Raw genomic sequence first — 17,366 nt, 5'->3', positions numbered from 1 at the left:
TCTGTTACATTTATCTTTATTTCTAAGGCTGCTTTTGAAATACATAAATACTACTGGTAAACACTGGTCCCAATACATTATAATTTAATAAGAAAAAATAGAAATTAAAATATTTAATTTAATTTAAATATATATTTAATTAATATTTAATTTAAATATATATATATATATATATATATATATATATTATAATATCTAATATTTTAAATAATTAATTACAATATTATATAACTCGAATTTCTACAGTTACTGCATGTTTGTGACAAATGAATGGCTTTGACATCAGTAGTTCATTGTGCTGCGATGACATCTAGCGGTGAAACAGCAGAACTACACGTCTTAATATAGAATTGCACAATACACAAGAAAAACTAAAGTGAAATTGACAGTCTTTTATTTTGGCGAGACACTTGCACTTAAAACGGTCAGTCATTACAAAAAAATTAATTTTAAGTATAAAAACGTTGAAATCTCCATAGACAGTCTATAGTGACAAACAACTTTTTGTATGATTATCCTTCAGTAGTATCAAAAAAAAAAAAGTTTTTATTCTGAGATAACACAAAAAAGATGACATACTATATGACAATGCTATGCATATTTTAAAAAATAACAGTAATAATAAAAATATTTATACAATATAATCAGTCCATCAGTGGATACTACCATTTATGATTTATCGGTTGCAATAGTGTGCATAGTAAACTATTTTATTTCTTAATATGCATTTTGATAAGAAGGGCAATTAAAAAAAAATTTTTACTCTAAATTGAAAGTAAAATAGTAAACACTAAAAGAATAACATACAAAAATAGTAAACATGAATTATAGTACAATCTCTGTCAATGAATAGGCCTTACATGTGACGTCAGAGAGTGCTCACTAATAAGGACACATTTTTACTTACAACCTTTAGCCTTTCCCGTACACTTGGGCAGTTTTTTACAATATGTTCCACAGTTCCAGTTTACAAAGTAGAGGGCAAAACATGCATGAGCTGCATCTCTAAACTTTGTTTTAAGAGTTTCATGTAATCAGTTTTTTTTTTATCAAGTATGTGCTTTCAAACATTCTAAGCATTTAAATGTCTCATCAGTCCTTATCAAAAGATATATTCCATCAAAGTTCAAGCTCAATGCTAAATTATTTTAAAGTTTAAATAATGGGGAAAACCCATTTTTTCTCATATTAGATTATCATATATTTTACATTTCATTCCTTAAAGAAAAATATAAACAAAATCTCTAATTTCTGACATTAAGTTTAGTTTTTTGGTCACATAATCAAAAAATACAATGTAAAAAAGTAATTCAATGAGAAAAACAAGCAAAAAAACAGATTTTCATCAGCATTAATGCCATATTCTGGGACATTTTTGAAGATTGTACTTTTCGGCATTAATCTCAAATTACAAAACGCTGGAATATAAATACTAATAAAAACATAAAATTATACTTTTTACAGTTTAAGCAAAGCTACTTTGTACTTCTAATGAGTAAACACACCAAGAACCCTCACGCAGGACTCTAAGCTGCAGCAAAAAGTGCAACAGACTCGCCGGATGGTTTCTCTGAAACAGACTCCAGATCAACGGTTGGGGTTATGGACTTTTTCAACCTCTGTGACAGAGATAGAGAGAGGCACTGGGTTCATTTCGACAGAGAGAAACAAAGCAAATATTGATATAGAGAGTGTTTGCGCACCGTACATACCTGCAGCAGAGACCCGTCAGTGGTCCAAAGCTCATGTAGAGCCCCCAGTGGAATCCAGATGATGGAGAACAGAGAGATGAACCAGCCCACCACCTCTGCCCACAGCGGGTACGTGTAGGACTTCCCGTATCGAGCTGGGGTATACTGAACAATACTGGAGATCAGAATACCCTGCAGAGAGAGACACTGGTATTGATATCCCATTATATCCCATCCCGAGCCACACACACCAGACTCTCACACTTTATAAACATCTATTACCAAACAGTAAATGCATTTTCAATGGAATTACTTCAATGTTCTTAAATTGAGAAAAGTGAATTTAAAGTGGTAGATCATCCAAAAATAACAATTCTGTCCTTAATCACATTGATAAAACAGTCTATGTGACATCAGTGGTTCAACCTTAATTTTATGAAGCTACGATAATAAAAAAATGACTTCATTCAACAATTTCTCATCCATGCCAGAATTTGACGTACGTTCACAAGAGTTCCACATCACATTTAGAACAACATGAGGGTGAGTATTTCATTTTCATTTTGGGGTGGACTACCCCTTTAAGGTGGGATGCCTGGATCCCATGTACTGTATAAGGATGTGTGCACAACACAATCTGACAAAAAGTGAGTTCTGTCATTGATTTTGTTTCGGTTCAATGCAACTTAATGGAAAAAAGAGAAAACGTGTCTTGTTGGAAAAAAGTGACCATTTTAAAGTCTAAGAGCTTTGAAGCCATTTATTCCGGATCAGACCTATAGTTGTCAACGTTATGAAATACTGGATCCCAAAATGTCCGGTTTTGTTTTCCTCACCAGCACAAGCATGGGTGACAGGAACTGCCAGCAGACACGGAAGAAGAGGTTGGGTTTCTTCCCCAGCATTTTCTCCACCATTACACTGAGCCGTCTCACTCCTGCGAGAGAGCAAGAAAGAGCCGAGATAAAACCTTCATATCTCAATAGGAGCAGTGCTTCAATCTGATGTTCTGTGATCGTGAAGTGCAGACTGAAGGAAGTGAGATTCACCAAATATGAGCGTGATGGCGAGCACCTCGAAGAAGGCCAGAAACATAAGAGACACCACCGCTGTGTAGTGATCCATCAGCTGAAACACATATATCCCACCCTACACACACACACAATATTATTTCACTACCATCAGTTGTGTCATAATCAAAATAATGACTATATAGCAGATTTATATGCAATGGAAAAAATATGTAATTTGGTCTTTACATTTTCCAAAAATATTACTAGATTATTTTTAAACTATGGAAGAAATCAAATTTTTATGCTGTCTTTAACAGGGACTAAAGTTTGATTCATTTCAGTGAATCGATCTCATTAAATGCTAATTTTTCACACATTAAAATGAGTTAAGATATGTAGATATTTTGCCTCTACTGAAACAATTCCCTAGAGAAAAAAAGAATAAACTAAAATTTATTTGAAATACATTTATTTCATGCTATGCATACTACAAATGCATTTACATATTTGTGTACTTAATAAAATAGCTTGCAATTGTATTTCTGCTATACTTAAGGTCTGCTAAATAGGAACAACAAATTTTGTACTTGATGCACTTTAATTGTGTGGGATAGCTGAAGTCCAACTAAAGATATACTGAAGTATATAAAATGGTGCTAAAGTGGAAATATGCAAGATATTTAATGTTAACCTAAAGTATAAAGATATTATTCAAAGATCACACAATCCTCATCAATAGTGTCATTAAAACACATTTTAGGCTTAGTATTAAGAAATGTGCTTTGTGCACAAGTAATATTCCAAATAGAGTTTAACTGTAATTTTTGAGCAATATGTCAAAAAGTCTTGAGCAATATGTCAGTAAATAATTTAATAGATAGTATGAAATAAATTTATTTTAAATATACTACTAGGGTTTTTATTTGTTTTTATAAGCTCTAAAATTGATTAATTGAAAAATAAATACAGGGATATAATGTCCTTCATTTTATTTTGAAGTGTAAAGTGTTAACAGTTCCAGGAACAGTCTAATAAAATCCAAGTATAACAAAATCTCAACTATAAGAACACATGACTTATTTAATGAGTGAAACTAGATCATATTTACCCTGGTAATGTGAGGGATCCCCAGCAGAAATCCAACACTGCACACTGCCAGAACAATCAGCTCCTTCCTCTTAAAAACTTGCAGAACTTTCTTTCCAAAGCCGTCCACGATGAAAGTTACAGCCACTTCCACCATGGCAAACTGCACAGTGTAGATGTAAACATACAACAGGTCAAACTGTGCAAACAGCTCTGTTGAAAAACCTGATGAGATGGTCGTTTCCCTTATCCTGATCACACACACAATATCACTTTCCACACACAAGAATGAGACATTTTCACATGTGACCATGGAGCACAAAACCAATCTTAAGCCAATGTGGTATATTTTAAGCAGCAGCCAAAAAAAAAAAACATTGTATGGGTCAAAATTATTTTTTTTTTTTAATGCAAAAAAAAATTAGGATATTAAGTAAAGATCATGTTTCATTAAGATATTTTGTAAATGTCCTAACATAAATAAATAAAAACAATTTTTGATTAGTAATGTGCATTGCTAAGAATTCATTTGGACAACTTCAAAGGTGATTTTCTAAGGATTTAGATTTTTTTGCAAACTCAGATTCCAGATTCAAATAGTTGTATCTTGGTCAAATATTGTCCGATTCTAATAAACCATACATCAATGGCAAGATTATTTAATCAGCTTTCAGATAATTATAAATCTCAATTTAAAAAAACTAACACTTAAGGCTGGTTTTGTTGTCTAGAGTCACATATTATACTGCTCCATCTAAACACATGTGGCATGGATTTTCCAGCTGCACTCTTATCTCTCATCTTGCCAGCAAGATTGTGTTGACCCTGACTCCTTCACAGTTGTGTCTTTTTCTATCTGTGCAACAGCTTTTAGGACCACTGATCTTGCTCCTTAAAACTCTGAATTATAGTTTTTGGCTGTACTGAAACATAGTAATAAAAGCTGTGATGCAATCATAAAGTGAATCATCAAGAGATTCACTGCTAGATTTCTACTTGTCAACAAACCTAGAGAACACACAAGGACATGGGGGGACTGGGCCTACAGCTGCAGAAATGAACGAGACTGTGGCCTATCAAACTTCACCAAGGCAGCATTATGTTTATACTTTGCACAGAAGACAATTGCACAATGCACTGTGACAAAACTGATCCGATACGATGTACATGAATGCAAAGAATTGTTGATTATAAAGGATACAAACATGAGTTTAGCACTTTATGAGAGAGAAAATGTGCATGTCCTTTGTGGACGGCTTCTTAGAAGGAAAGGAAGCTCTCTAGCGATTGTAATTGTGTTTTGAGGCTGATTCTACCTGACTGTCCAATCCAAGGCAGAGTAACATGATGAAAAACAGAGGAGCCCAGAGCTGAGAGACTGGCATAGTGGAAAACACTTCAGGATACACCACGAACACCAGACCCGGCCCTGCAAGAAAACACACCCACAACATCACTCTCTAACACAGAGAAAGAGCACACCAGCAGTTATGCCAGCATGAACAAACTCATTACTGAGACTGTGGCCAACAAGGAGAACCAGATCATTTCGGAAATCTAATTATTGTTTTCAGATTCCAGTAAAAGAGCTCTGCTTGACAAACTTTGTCATGTTTAATTCAATTTAAATTCTGCACTTTTTCACCAAAATCCGTGCAAAAAAAAAAAAAATAACACAGAAGAAGGAGACTAAATAGAATGGGACAAGAAGAATAAAAAAAGACTTTTTTAATTTTCAATGGGCTCTCTAAAGGAGAGAAAAAACAGTGTGAAGGAACAAAAGTGACAAAGACTTTTAGTCTATTTGTCGTGATGAGAAATCCTCCACAAAGCCACTGAACAACACAACTGTAACTGCATTTCTCAGAAGAAAACATCTTTCTGCTGTTCTGAGAGATAAAGGATGACTGGCTGAAATCTAAAGTGTATAAGGTGAAAACAGTTGAGGCAGGAGGTGCGTGCATCCTCAAGAAAAATACAAAATAATACAAAATATGATATTGAACAGTGTGCGAACTCATCATTTTTGTTAAGCATCACATTTTCCAACAGCAGTCCAGTATCTCTGTGTTCTCCTTGAGGTCTTACAGGATTAAACTGGTGCAAACTGATGAGCTCTAATGATAACATGTTTTAATAAACAGTACTGTAATATAAACACAAAAAAGATTATGATATGGTAAACTGCTGTGAAGTTCTCTTAAGGCCAGCTCAACTGAAGGACATGCTTTTATCACTGTTTTGTTTTCACATTGTTCTACTCAGCCTTCCTTGGTACATTTCTTCCATGAATAGTCCCTTTATTCTTTTTCATCTGGCCTAAACCTACCCACCCTTCACCTCCTCTCACACTTATCCTGTAACAAAAACCTTTCAGAAAAAAAGCTGGAATTATCTAATTTCATTAGCTTGCATGGCATTGGCATTGACTTCCTTATGCCTGTCTTGTGCATGAATATGTATGTATATTCATATAGTATATTCATGTATGTATATTCATAGGTCACAGAACACAACACTAGCAATGTAAAAGCTGCTGTGTAGATTAATTAGGATTTTACTCCTTAGATTTCCCAAAAAGCACAACAGCAAAGAGCACATAAAAAGATAACAGAGATCCTCTGTGATCCTCTGGTCCTTCAAACTCTGATTCTTGGCCGTACAGAGACACAGCAATACAACCAGACAGTAAAAGTGTTTTAACCAGACAAAGCAATTCAGCTGCTTGTGAACAAACCTTGAAATGCACAAGGACAGAGGACTAGATTCACAGCTGCAGAGACTGATATCACAGAGAGAAGGAAAACAAACTTACCATCAGTGGCAATGTCATCTACAGGTAGGTTGTGAATGTGGGCCATGTACCCAATGGCAGAGAAAATAACAAACCCGGCCACAATACTAGTGGCTGAATTAGCCAGAGAGACGATATAGGTGTCCCTGTAAAATAAAAGACGAAGAGCGATGAAGAGAATGAATCATGTTTTCCTGGAAGATAACAGACCCTTTTAGCTCTGATCAGTGTAATAAACTTACAGGCAAATAAAAAGGAAGGTTACAATTGAAAGCTACACAAGTATGTTTTTATTCAGTTTTATATTTACTTAGATCCATTTAATTAAATAAGCTTTTAATATGTAAAATGTTATCTTGCTGTAACTAAACCTGAGGATGTTGTTGTTGAACTTGTTGTAACTGGCCATAGATATCATAGAACCGAAGGAGATGCCGATGGAGTTAAAGATCTGGGCAGCAGCATTGACCCACACCTTCAACAAAGACATACAAGCACAGGGTTTTATTTTTGTCATTTGTCCATGTATTGTTATCATATATCTAAAAAGTTATGTTTTAATAAAATATTAAAAGGAAACATATTTCACGTTTGCTTTACTATACGGAATTACTAGGACTCTCAGTTGATCTAAAAACGTATTAGCAAACAAATCACAACTTTTTAAGGCAGTTAACCTTTTTATGAAAAGAAAAAGTAACATGCAAATTTTGGGTTTGGCTAATTGTATAAGGATTTACAGAAGCAACACAAATATAAACTATAAAATATAAAACCTGCCATTCATTCAATACCCCAGTTTTTACATAAAGCATGGGTGTTTTCAAAGATTTTCCAGTGTTAAAGTCATTATTTTAAACCTGTTGATTATCTTCACCAAGTGCTAATTACATGTCATGTGGTAAACCACTCCAATCCCCACAGTAATGCTGTTGTGGTACTACAGTAATGATACGGTAGCATGTAAACAGGTTTTTTTTAACACTATGTGAATGGTTTTCACATCTGATCTCACCTGGACTTCCAAGAGTTTACTCCAGTTTGGCATGAGAAAGAAGAGAATGCCATCTTTTGCTCCAGGCAACTGGACATTATTGATCAGCAATGCAAACAGTATGAAATAAGGGAATGTGGCAGTAAAATACACAACCTATAGACAGAGGGATTTATATTTGTGATAACAAGGCAAATAAATGCGTGCACACACACAAACCCACCCATATATAAGACAAAATCTTTAACAAACAATTTGCAGTTTAAACATGCTATTGTTTCCCATATTGAAGGCTTAATTTATAAATGATGTGAACTCTGACCTTTCCAGTGGATTTGACTCCTTTAAAGATACAGAAATAGACAACGGTCCAGGCCAGGACTAGAAGGCCAAAGAGTTCCCAACGAATCCCTCCAGCGCGCTCAATCCCTGTGGTCATTTCTAAAACCTTATGACTGGGGGAATATAGCAAATTTATATCAGTCTCAGGAGTCTGACATAACATTGACTTGATTAATAGAATAAACATTCAAATATATTGTCAAAGGTTCATTAAAGGAACACTCCGTTTTATGGATTTCGAATCCATTCTGCCGATCATCGGTTCTGGAAGTAGCAATTTTAGCTCAGCATAGATCATTGAATCTGATTAGACCGTTAGCATCTCGCTCAAAAATGACCAGAGTTTCTAGATTTTTCCGATTTAAACCTTGACCCTTCTGTAGTTACATTGTGTACTAAGAAAATGAAAAGTTGCAATTTTCTAGGCTGATATGACTAGGAACTATACTCTCTTTCTGGCGTAATAATCAAGAAGCTATGCTGCCGTACCGTGGTTTCAGCAGGCGCAGTGATATTACGCAGCAGCTCTGCTACTGCTGCAACTACACAAACTGGGGACTATTTTAAGGCGCTGTGTAATATCACTGTCACTATATTTCCAAGTAAGAAAATATAGAAACTTTTTGGTCATTTTTGAACGAGATGCTAAAGTCAGATTCAATGATCTATGCTAAGCTAAAAGTGTTACCACCAGACCTTGAGATCAGCTGAATGGATTCGAAAACGGTAAAACTCAGCTGTTAACTTTAGGGGAGTTGGAAAATGAGCCTATTTATTTTTTTTAAGTGAAAAAAAAAAAGTGAAAAAGTGTTACTTTAAAGTTTCATTAATTCCCAAAATTTCATAGGACATTCGTTATTACTACACACAATGAGACAGCACTCTTTAACTTTTCCAAATGTTCCATTTACATTGATTACAGGAAATTCAACAATACAGAGAGATGCACAAAAATAATCCATGACAAAAAGTCAAACATCCACACCAAATATGGCATAAACAATAAAGACCGTAAACAAATAAAAAATTGTTACTCACTCAAAGAACTGCTGACTGGCTGATTTCAGATGTGTGGCATTGCCAGGAAAACCAGTGGAACAGTTGCCAACTGCATTCCATGTGTTGTTGCAGGACTGCCATGGCAATGAGGAGCTGAAAGAGTGAAGCAGGTAGTAGAGAGCCCAGGTCATGAGCACATTGTAGTATGTGCAGAGCACGTAAGAAATCACCACTGTGGCAAGCCCCACACCTGAAGACAGACAAAGAAAGCGTGAGACACCAGGAGACACCATTGTTTCCTGTCACCCTGTCCAAGCCTTTCACTGCTGAACAGACTGACATTGGAACAGCACCTAGGGCTCTTCAGAGGCTCTGAAATGTTTCATTTTAGTTTTAGAAGAAAAAGAATAAAACCATTGACCTCCAGAAGTACATTTTTAGGTTAATATACAAGTTCCAATAGAACAAAGCAAGTCTTCAAGACAGATGTTTTAGGTCAAGTTACATTAAGAGGGCTCTATCTGAAAACATCTCTAAACATATGCTAAGAAAGAAAAACTTTTCAGCAGTTGCTCATGATTCTTGTTATCCTTGTTTTATTAAATATGTTTTGGTCGCTGGCCAAAACAAACTGAGGCATATTGTGAGATCTTCTAGCAGATTTGAATGAGAAAGTCTTTTTTATTATTATTATTGAGGATTGCATGAATGAATCCATTAAGGCGGTCTAATGTCATGCTAAACTTTAGATTTACAATTTTTAAGTTGCACAACACTTAATTACAAAAGATCTTAGGCACACCCAATGTTGAAGCGCTAAAAAGTCGGTTTACCCTATTTACGTGCGATAATGACTGGATTGATGTTGAGTACTAAATTTGTTGTTGGAACATATAATCTCATAATCCTGGCATTTTAAAATCTTGCAGGTTTTACAACAGGTTTGACTACAACAGGTTTGACTACTTTAGCAATTCCCATGAGTACAAACCATATAATTATATTCTAGTACTATATATATAGTAACTGTATTCTATATTCTAGAATTGTGTGCTTCTAATTTTACAGCAACAGTTTGGACAGGACCCTTTTCTATTCTAAAATGACAATGCCACTGTGTATAAGGCAAGGTTAAAAACGAAAAGACTGATTCCGTCAGTGAGAAAGAACTTGACTGATCTGCATAAAGCAAAGTCCTAGTCTGAACACCTCCGGTGTGACTTTAAATGCAGACCTTGAAGCAAAATCTCATCACCAAACACAAATGACTAGTACATATGGGTACAGTCATTTTAGACACTTCCAAAATTGTTGCAACAGAGATGGAAATAAAAATTTTAAATACATGAAATGTTTCCATCTATGTTGCCACAGTTTTGGAAGTGCCTTTTTCTGTTCTAAAGGTGGTGTCCCAATACTTTTGTATTATTAGTATAATTAGTATATGTACTAGTCATTGGTGATGAGTTTTTGGCTCTACATTAACATTAGGTCAAAGAAAAAGAACCAAAGTCCCTTTCAAGGAAAGTCTGTTCACTCAATCGGCCATATTGGCAATGCCTCCAGGCAGCTCATCCAAGTCCAATTCCTATCTAAATGAATGGACGAATTCAGAAATCTCAAAAATTGTTCACTGAATAATAGTTCTGTTTCTCCATGATTTCAAGTATTAATTACATCCTGAAAAAAAAGAAACAGGACTCTTAGCAAACCACAGGATAGCACAAAGGGATTCAATGGTCAGGGTTAAACTTAATATATTTCTTCTGCGCTGCATGAGTAAATCACTGACTGTGTAAATCACCCCCTTCATTGTTCTTTTGAGGTCCTCCCCTTAGGCTGGAGATTCAGAGTCCCTCGTTTTAAATCCAATAGGACAAAGAACTCTTTTAATTAGTAGTTTGTATTGTTATTCGTATGTGTATGTGGTGTTTACCTGTTGTGCTACCTGTGTGTTTACCTGGCAGACAAGTTTCCCTTAGGGGACAATAAACTGAAACTGAACTGAACTGGCACATCAGTGAGATCCTGATATAATCACAACAGCATTGCTTCCAATGATTTTGATTTATTACTGCCATATAGTAATCAGGGTTAAAAACGCTCAGAAGCCTGGAGGAAACAGAATTCGATAAGAAACTAAATGCGAACATTAACAGTTGCATAGTAAGAAACAACATCAACAACAAAAAACATATCTCAAAACCCAACCAGTCATCAGGGTCCTTAAAATAAGATTTGGAGAAAGAAAGGGTGTTATATTAATTATTCTTAGTGATTTATTTATAATTTACTTGACAAATCAAACAGTTCTGAAACTAATCTAGACATTCAGTGTGACCAAGTAACCTTGTAACCAAGATCAACATTGTAGGAGGATGACAATGCAAAGATAACTGATTTGATTTTCTTTGATACTTGCTTTAAATCCATGGATTAGCTATCGACACTCTCTGTGGATCTTGGCATTATTTTGTATTTCCCACCGTCTAAATGGAATGTTCACTAGTTGTTTCAGGCCTGAATAGTAGAATGCTCTAAAAACAGGAATGTTTTTGTTGGCACGTTCCATGCTGCACTCTAAGGTCACCCAGATTCCCTCAGTGCCTTTTGGTCTCCTGAACTTAAGCCTAAACGAGTTTACTGCTTCAGCAAAACTATAGACCAGAGGCATTTTGGGATCACTGGATGCTCTACTGGAAATCCACTGGAAACTGAAAACAGTTGTTCAGTTGTTTTTGCCTGATCGTGGCTACCATGCACTGCACGTAACATTATTGTAAACTTTGTGTTGCTCTGAATTCATTTCATAAACAGATCTGTAATTAAAATGTTTGTTTCCTTTTTTTATTAAGAAAAAAGTTTGCACCTAAAATTGCATCAAATATCATGAAAAGAGGAAACACTATTTGGTTTGTAAATATTTATTACATGTCAAAGAGATCTAAAATCAATCAAAAAAATCTGTATTATAATTTTTTTTATGGAGAAACCTGGGCATCGAGCATGTAATCGGGTCTACAGATACTGGCTTCATATCAGCCATGGTAATATCAGCCATCAGGAAATGTATGCTTGAACAGACAAAAAAAAACAGATCTGCATTGAGAGATATTTAGTTGCATTAAATAAAAAAATTTGTTTCCATGAAAAATACTATAAAAAGAAAGGCATTTTGGCCAGCTGCCACACAAGTTTATAAGGGCTGCGTTTCCCAAAAGCATCTTAAGCCTAAACTGATCGCAATAGGTCTACGATGAATTTAGGCTTATGATGCTTTTGTGAAACGCAGCCCAGTACAGTTCGAAAAGACTTGAGAACAGATGATATATTATTATATAATAATATATTTTTCAGAACCCACAGAATTCATTTTCTCTGATGTACCACATGCAACATTCTGAGAATCACATTATTGTTGTATGACTACACAAAATTGCATGCACTCTCTCTCTCTCTTTCCTGTTAAGTGCACAAATAAGTCACTCTAATGCCTTATTCCATCTTATACTGAGCTTGTTAAGTCACACAACCTTGATGTCAACACCTGGTGAAAGGCTAACCCATGAGAAAATGATTACCCTTGAGACAGAAAGGTTACTTAGGAGTGAGGTAACTTTACTGAGCATACCAAGATAGATAATGCAGAGGTAAAAGGAGGAGCTTTATTACAAAGAGAGCCCCTGAATAGCCCATTGCTCACTTTTATTTTTTTGGTGGATGTTCAGAACTTCACAAAGAGTGACATAAGTGTACATTTCAGTCAAAAAGAATATACAGAAAGAACTACCTGCTTCAGTCCCTCTGCTAGCAAGGAGCCATAATCGGCTGAAATGAGCGCTATATCAAGGGACCGACCCAAAAGATTTGACCGGGTAGACTATCTCTGTCTTTGAGGAAAGAAGTCCTTAGTTAGCAGGTGAAATAATGTCAAATAATAAAAGGAACGAAACCCAAATGACAAACAGTGATAGCTGAACATCTTAATGTTGACACTCACTTTGGTCACAACTAAGTTGAACTCAATTTACATAAAATGTCATTATTTCAAAACATTTTTTTTTTGGTAACATATAATAATGTATTTTATGACATAACATTAAAAAATGTGAATAATCCAATACACTCTAATAAAATAAATTTTCCAAATTAAATTGTCTCGAGGCTCAGGTTTAAATTGCCTCAATGATCAAAAAATAGCTCTTCCAGTTTATTATAGTAACAAAGATTTTTACTTAAAAGTGATAAGGATTCTAGAAGAAATATTGTTGTCTGCACATTAACAATGCATGATTTCATAATCATAGGAATTCAAATATGAAGAGGATGATTCAGATATTCAAATAAGGTAAACACAGAAGAGATCAGCCATCACTAGATCATCAGAGATCGAGCATCATATAAATGCAGGTCCACACATTCCATAGGGAAAATCCAACATAAAGGGAAAAAGATAAGCTTTGCAGTCAGTATCCATGCTTGAACTGCCATGTCAAGAACATCCACTAAACATTGTCCAGCAAAATGATAAATGCTTAAAATAAATACCTTTTAACAATTTCATAAAATAAATATGTTAGTGTAACAGAGTATGGCTATAGTGATATATGATGAGCATTCACCTTTGTTGATACAATAAAAATCAGAAAAAATCAGAACATACATATTCACTGGAAACAAAAAACAAGGGGTTTTACAAGAATTTACATAAAAATATATATCTTTAAGTTATTTATTCCTTGAACTCATTTGATGTCATTGAACAGATCTGAACAGTGGTAAGTATTGAGCAGGAGGAAAGTTGTGTGATTGAAATACTAGAATGTGCCATATAAAATAAAAACAGCGGCCATTTGCTTGGACTATGTTTGGATGGAAGAACTGAACAAAGGAGATGTGAGGGATTAGGGTACAAGGACCACTCACCTTTGAAGAGGGGACATATTTTAGCCAGAGAGTGGACCGGCCCCAGACGGGTGTACTGCCCAACAGTGAACTCCATGAGCAGCAGTGGGATACCACAGAGAAACAACATGAGCAAGTAGGGAATCAAGAAAGCACCTGGAACATGTGAAAGAGATAACAATCATTTATTCTTTAAATAAAACTGACTTTGTTTTCAATAAAAAATATTGTTTCGCTTCAGCGGTCACAAATATATTTTTGTCTTCATAAAATTGACAGGGATATGTCAACAGAATATTAGCAATAGTCAAATAGTCTCATAATTGCATTTTCAACCCCACAATTGGTCATTCTGTGAGGTTAAAGCTATTTTCTTGCAGCTCGTATTTATACAAATTTACCATAAAAAGAGGAAGTGTCTTTTGGGAGTGCAAGATGATTTACTCGCATGCTCTATATAAATAAAAAGTCCTTGCCACAAATCTCTTCCCTCTGATTTCTAAACTTATTTTTAAGATAAAAAAGACAACATTCATCTGGACAATATGTACAGTATATGCATTTAATAAACTGGAAATTTATGGAGCAATACAAGCATGAAGCAGGATTATCTGCTGTGAACTTTGTGACGACTGTCCTATAAAACAAGTTTACCCTAAATATCACAGATATATATTTTATTGGTTATTACTCTCGGAAGAGTAGCCTATATATTTTGCATCTCTTCAAACATTGTAAACAAGTTAAATCATTTTGGCACGCATCTGTTATAAATTTTCAAGATTTTTTTTGTATTATAAATACTGTATATGGAATTTGCCAACCCAATAAGGAAATTTTATGGTTGATAAATATTCATGCCATGGAAACAACAACCCCTTATGTTTTAAGTCAATAATTAACGATGGAAAAATGGTCAAAAGGGCAACATAAAAATAGGCAGAACCAACGATGAAACAAGAGACATATCCAATGGCACAAACTCAGAATAAAATAAACAAAATAAAGGTCATATTTTTGAAAATGTAGTTCATGAAAATAACTTGTAGAAAAATGTACATTTTTACACTTTAAAAAGGTGGTAAACCCTTAAGTAAAAATATGTTATAAAAAAAAAAGAAAAAAAAAAAAATATATATATATATATATGAATATCTTCTCCTTTATGGTTTGTATGTCACATGACAACAAAACGGCTTCCTGCATGTTGATGTTAGTTTGCCACACCGACTTATTTGCCAGATTTTTTCACAAATAGATATTATGTAAAAATGTACGTTTAGATATTTTAATCTCTGTAATATAATTTTCGGATAATCAAAATGCACTTAGCTATGATTAATACACTGATGAAAACTATTATGGTTACCATGTCAATTTTTGTAAGGGCTAGTAATATGAGTAGCAGCATGTCCCCAGAGCGGCTCTGCGGTGATCAGGAGAGAGGAGCAGCAGGGGTCTCGTGGCTTACCTCCTCCGCTCCTGTAGCACAGGTACGGGAAGCGCCACACGTTTCCCAAACCCACGGCATAACCGACGGAGGCGAGCACGAACTCCAGACGCCGACCCCACGTTTCTCTCGTCTCCGCGGACTGCTGATCATCCTTTGTCAGCCTCATGGCTTCAGCATTGCTGAGCTCTACCTCCACTTTTTCCTCAAGCTGCTGCAATGCAAACTTACTATCGTTAGATGTGCTCTCGGTTTTATTATCAGCTCCGACTCCCATCGTCACATATGTTTACAGCTGAATAAAGCGACTGATGTATAAACAATAAAAGAGCGCTATAATTAAATAAAACACATACATTAAATTTTTATCAATATAAAGACGAGTTACCGCGTTGTCTTTAACTGTTGCAAATACATAACAGGCACAAGTCGTAGCAGCTTATATGGCTCAGTTACAAAATTTTTAAGACCAGCCCCCTAAACTATAAATTTCTAGGTTACGTAGCTGCTTTTAGTGACGCAAGTCGACTGTAAAAGCGCGCCGCTCTGTCTGTAGGCTATGCAATGCTCATTTGCTCACGTGCGACTTTAAATCGAGTCAAATAACGCGCGTGCGTGTGTAGAGGTATACGATTCATGCAGAATTAATGTCGTCTGTATTACCGACCTGAAACATTATATACTGATTATGATAAAGGTTTTAATCGTGATATTTTGAGTACTGGACTTCCAATTTAAGGATTTGGATTATCCATATTGTAGACCAGTAGCCTGGGCTATGTAATTTTATACAGATTCAGCTAGTTAGAGGTTTAGGTTTACACGTAACATCCTCTTCTTTCATGTATCGAGTAAATGCATTTACAGGATCGTATTGCCGATTCATCATGAGTTTGCAGAAATGAGAGGAAGGAGGGCAGAAACCATTAGGCAAATAAAAAGGAGAAAGGCGTGGTTTTTAAAAAGTAAACCCACCCACAACTGCTTCTGTTCATTCAATCTTTCACTAAAGAGGCCCTGCGTTTAGCTTTTTATGCAATATAGAGATGGGGGAAAAAAGGACTGTTTTTTTTCTTCTGTGAAATAGTTTTCATAGTGACCGTGGCATAGGCCATAAATTATAAACCAATACCAATTTTTTTATGTTAGGCTATTGGATTTTTAACTAAACTTAAATTTGTACCAAGGTGGCTTAAAAAGAAATTTGCTTTACAAAATACAGCAAAATCAGAGTACAGTCATTTTATCTTTAAATTAAACAGAATATAACGGTAGTAGGGCGTTTTACCCTAAGGCAGTCATTATCTTGCACTCTGTATTTGCCCAACTAGTTCATTCAAACACAACCCATGCAACCCCAAAATAAGCCTCTGGCTTTGAAAGATACTAGTGCAATTTAGGGAAGTAGTAGTTAAACGTTACATGTCAGTTTCCACACATTTTTTTTATTTTTATTTTTTGCTTGAAGGAATGCAGACTCATCAGGAGTGAAAAAAGTGACAGATATAAAATATTCTTTGACAGAGCTGTAGCTTTTTATACTGCAAATAAGTAATTTCTAGGCTATTGCTTTGAGTGTTTCCTTTAATAACAGCCATTATAAGTCAACCATGTTGAGTTGTTTATGTGTTCAGATCATGGCAAAGATTGGGGTCAGTTGTGAAACACTATTGGACTTATGCTTCTGCTATGCAGCCCTGGTCTGCCTATGCAGGCGTGCATTGTGACAACAAATGAACATTTACAGCTTTCACACGTATGTGAAAACGTGTACATTAGGCCTCATCAGGTATAACAGCATGTCTGAAGGACTTGGAGTTTCTATGTGTACATAAACGTTTGTCTTGTGACATGAACAATACATCTGTAAGTTCCTTTGTCATGGTCTTAAACAAAAACAATCTGTCCTATACTGATCCTTGAGAAAGCATCCTCTGACCTGTTTCCACACTCTTTCATCTATGGACAATTAACAATCTATGAAAAATGTACATACTCATCATCATAATTTCAGCAATCTCATTCTGACATTCAATTTGAGAACAAAGGGTGGCAAACCAGGAAAGCCTTTTGACCTTTCAGACTCATTGTT

General features: G+C 35.2%; 1 protein-coding gene across 1 annotated transcript; it reads right to left on the bottom strand.

The window, feature by feature from the left end:
• Positions 1 to 1,154: 1,154 nt before the first annotated feature.
• si:ch211-225b11.1 (uncharacterized protein LOC561694 homolog) lies at positions 1,155 to 15,844 on the bottom strand. Its single transcript, XM_059551188.1, has 13 exons — positions 15,296 to 15,844; positions 13,846 to 13,980; positions 8,959 to 9,169; positions 7,901 to 8,033; positions 7,600 to 7,734; positions 6,956 to 7,059; positions 6,606 to 6,730; positions 5,107 to 5,219; positions 3,813 to 3,953; positions 2,741 to 2,840; positions 2,528 to 2,628; positions 1,713 to 1,883; positions 1,155 to 1,619 (listed from the first exon to the last, which is right to left on the bottom strand). Exons 1-13 carry the CDS (start codon positions 15,549 to 15,551, stop codon positions 1,527 to 1,529), a joined length of 1,818 nt encoding a protein of 605 aa, XP_059407171.1. The 5' UTR covers positions 15,552 to 15,844; the 3' UTR covers positions 1,155 to 1,526.
• Between the last annotated feature and the right edge of the window lie 1,522 nt (positions 15,845 to 17,366).

This window comes from Carassius carassius, chromosome 5, assembly GCF_963082965.1.
Source record: "Carassius carassius chromosome 5, fCarCar2.1, whole genome shotgun sequence".
Lineage (NCBI taxonomy): Eukaryota > Metazoa > Chordata > Actinopteri > Cypriniformes > Cyprinidae > Carassius > Carassius carassius.
The sequence above is the reverse complement of the archived record's forward strand: the minus strand, read 5'-3'. Positions and strand labels throughout refer to the sequence as shown.

What these genes read in the sequence shown, in the direction of transcription:
- si:ch211-225b11.1 (XM_059551188.1), bottom strand. Translation starts at nt 15,551, where the DNA reads ATGGGAGTCGGAGCTGATAATAAAACCGAGAGCACATCTAACGATAGT. An exon ending in TTCAACAACAACATCCTCAG is followed by an intron (nt 6,731 to 6,955) that starts GTTTAGTTACAG and finishes TTTATTTTACAG; the next exon opens with GGACACCTATATCGTCTCTC. An exon ending in CTGACGGGTCTCTGCTGCAG is followed by an intron (nt 1,620 to 1,712) that starts GTATGTACGGTG and finishes TCTCTGTCACAG; the next exon opens with AGGTTGAAAAAGTCCATAAC.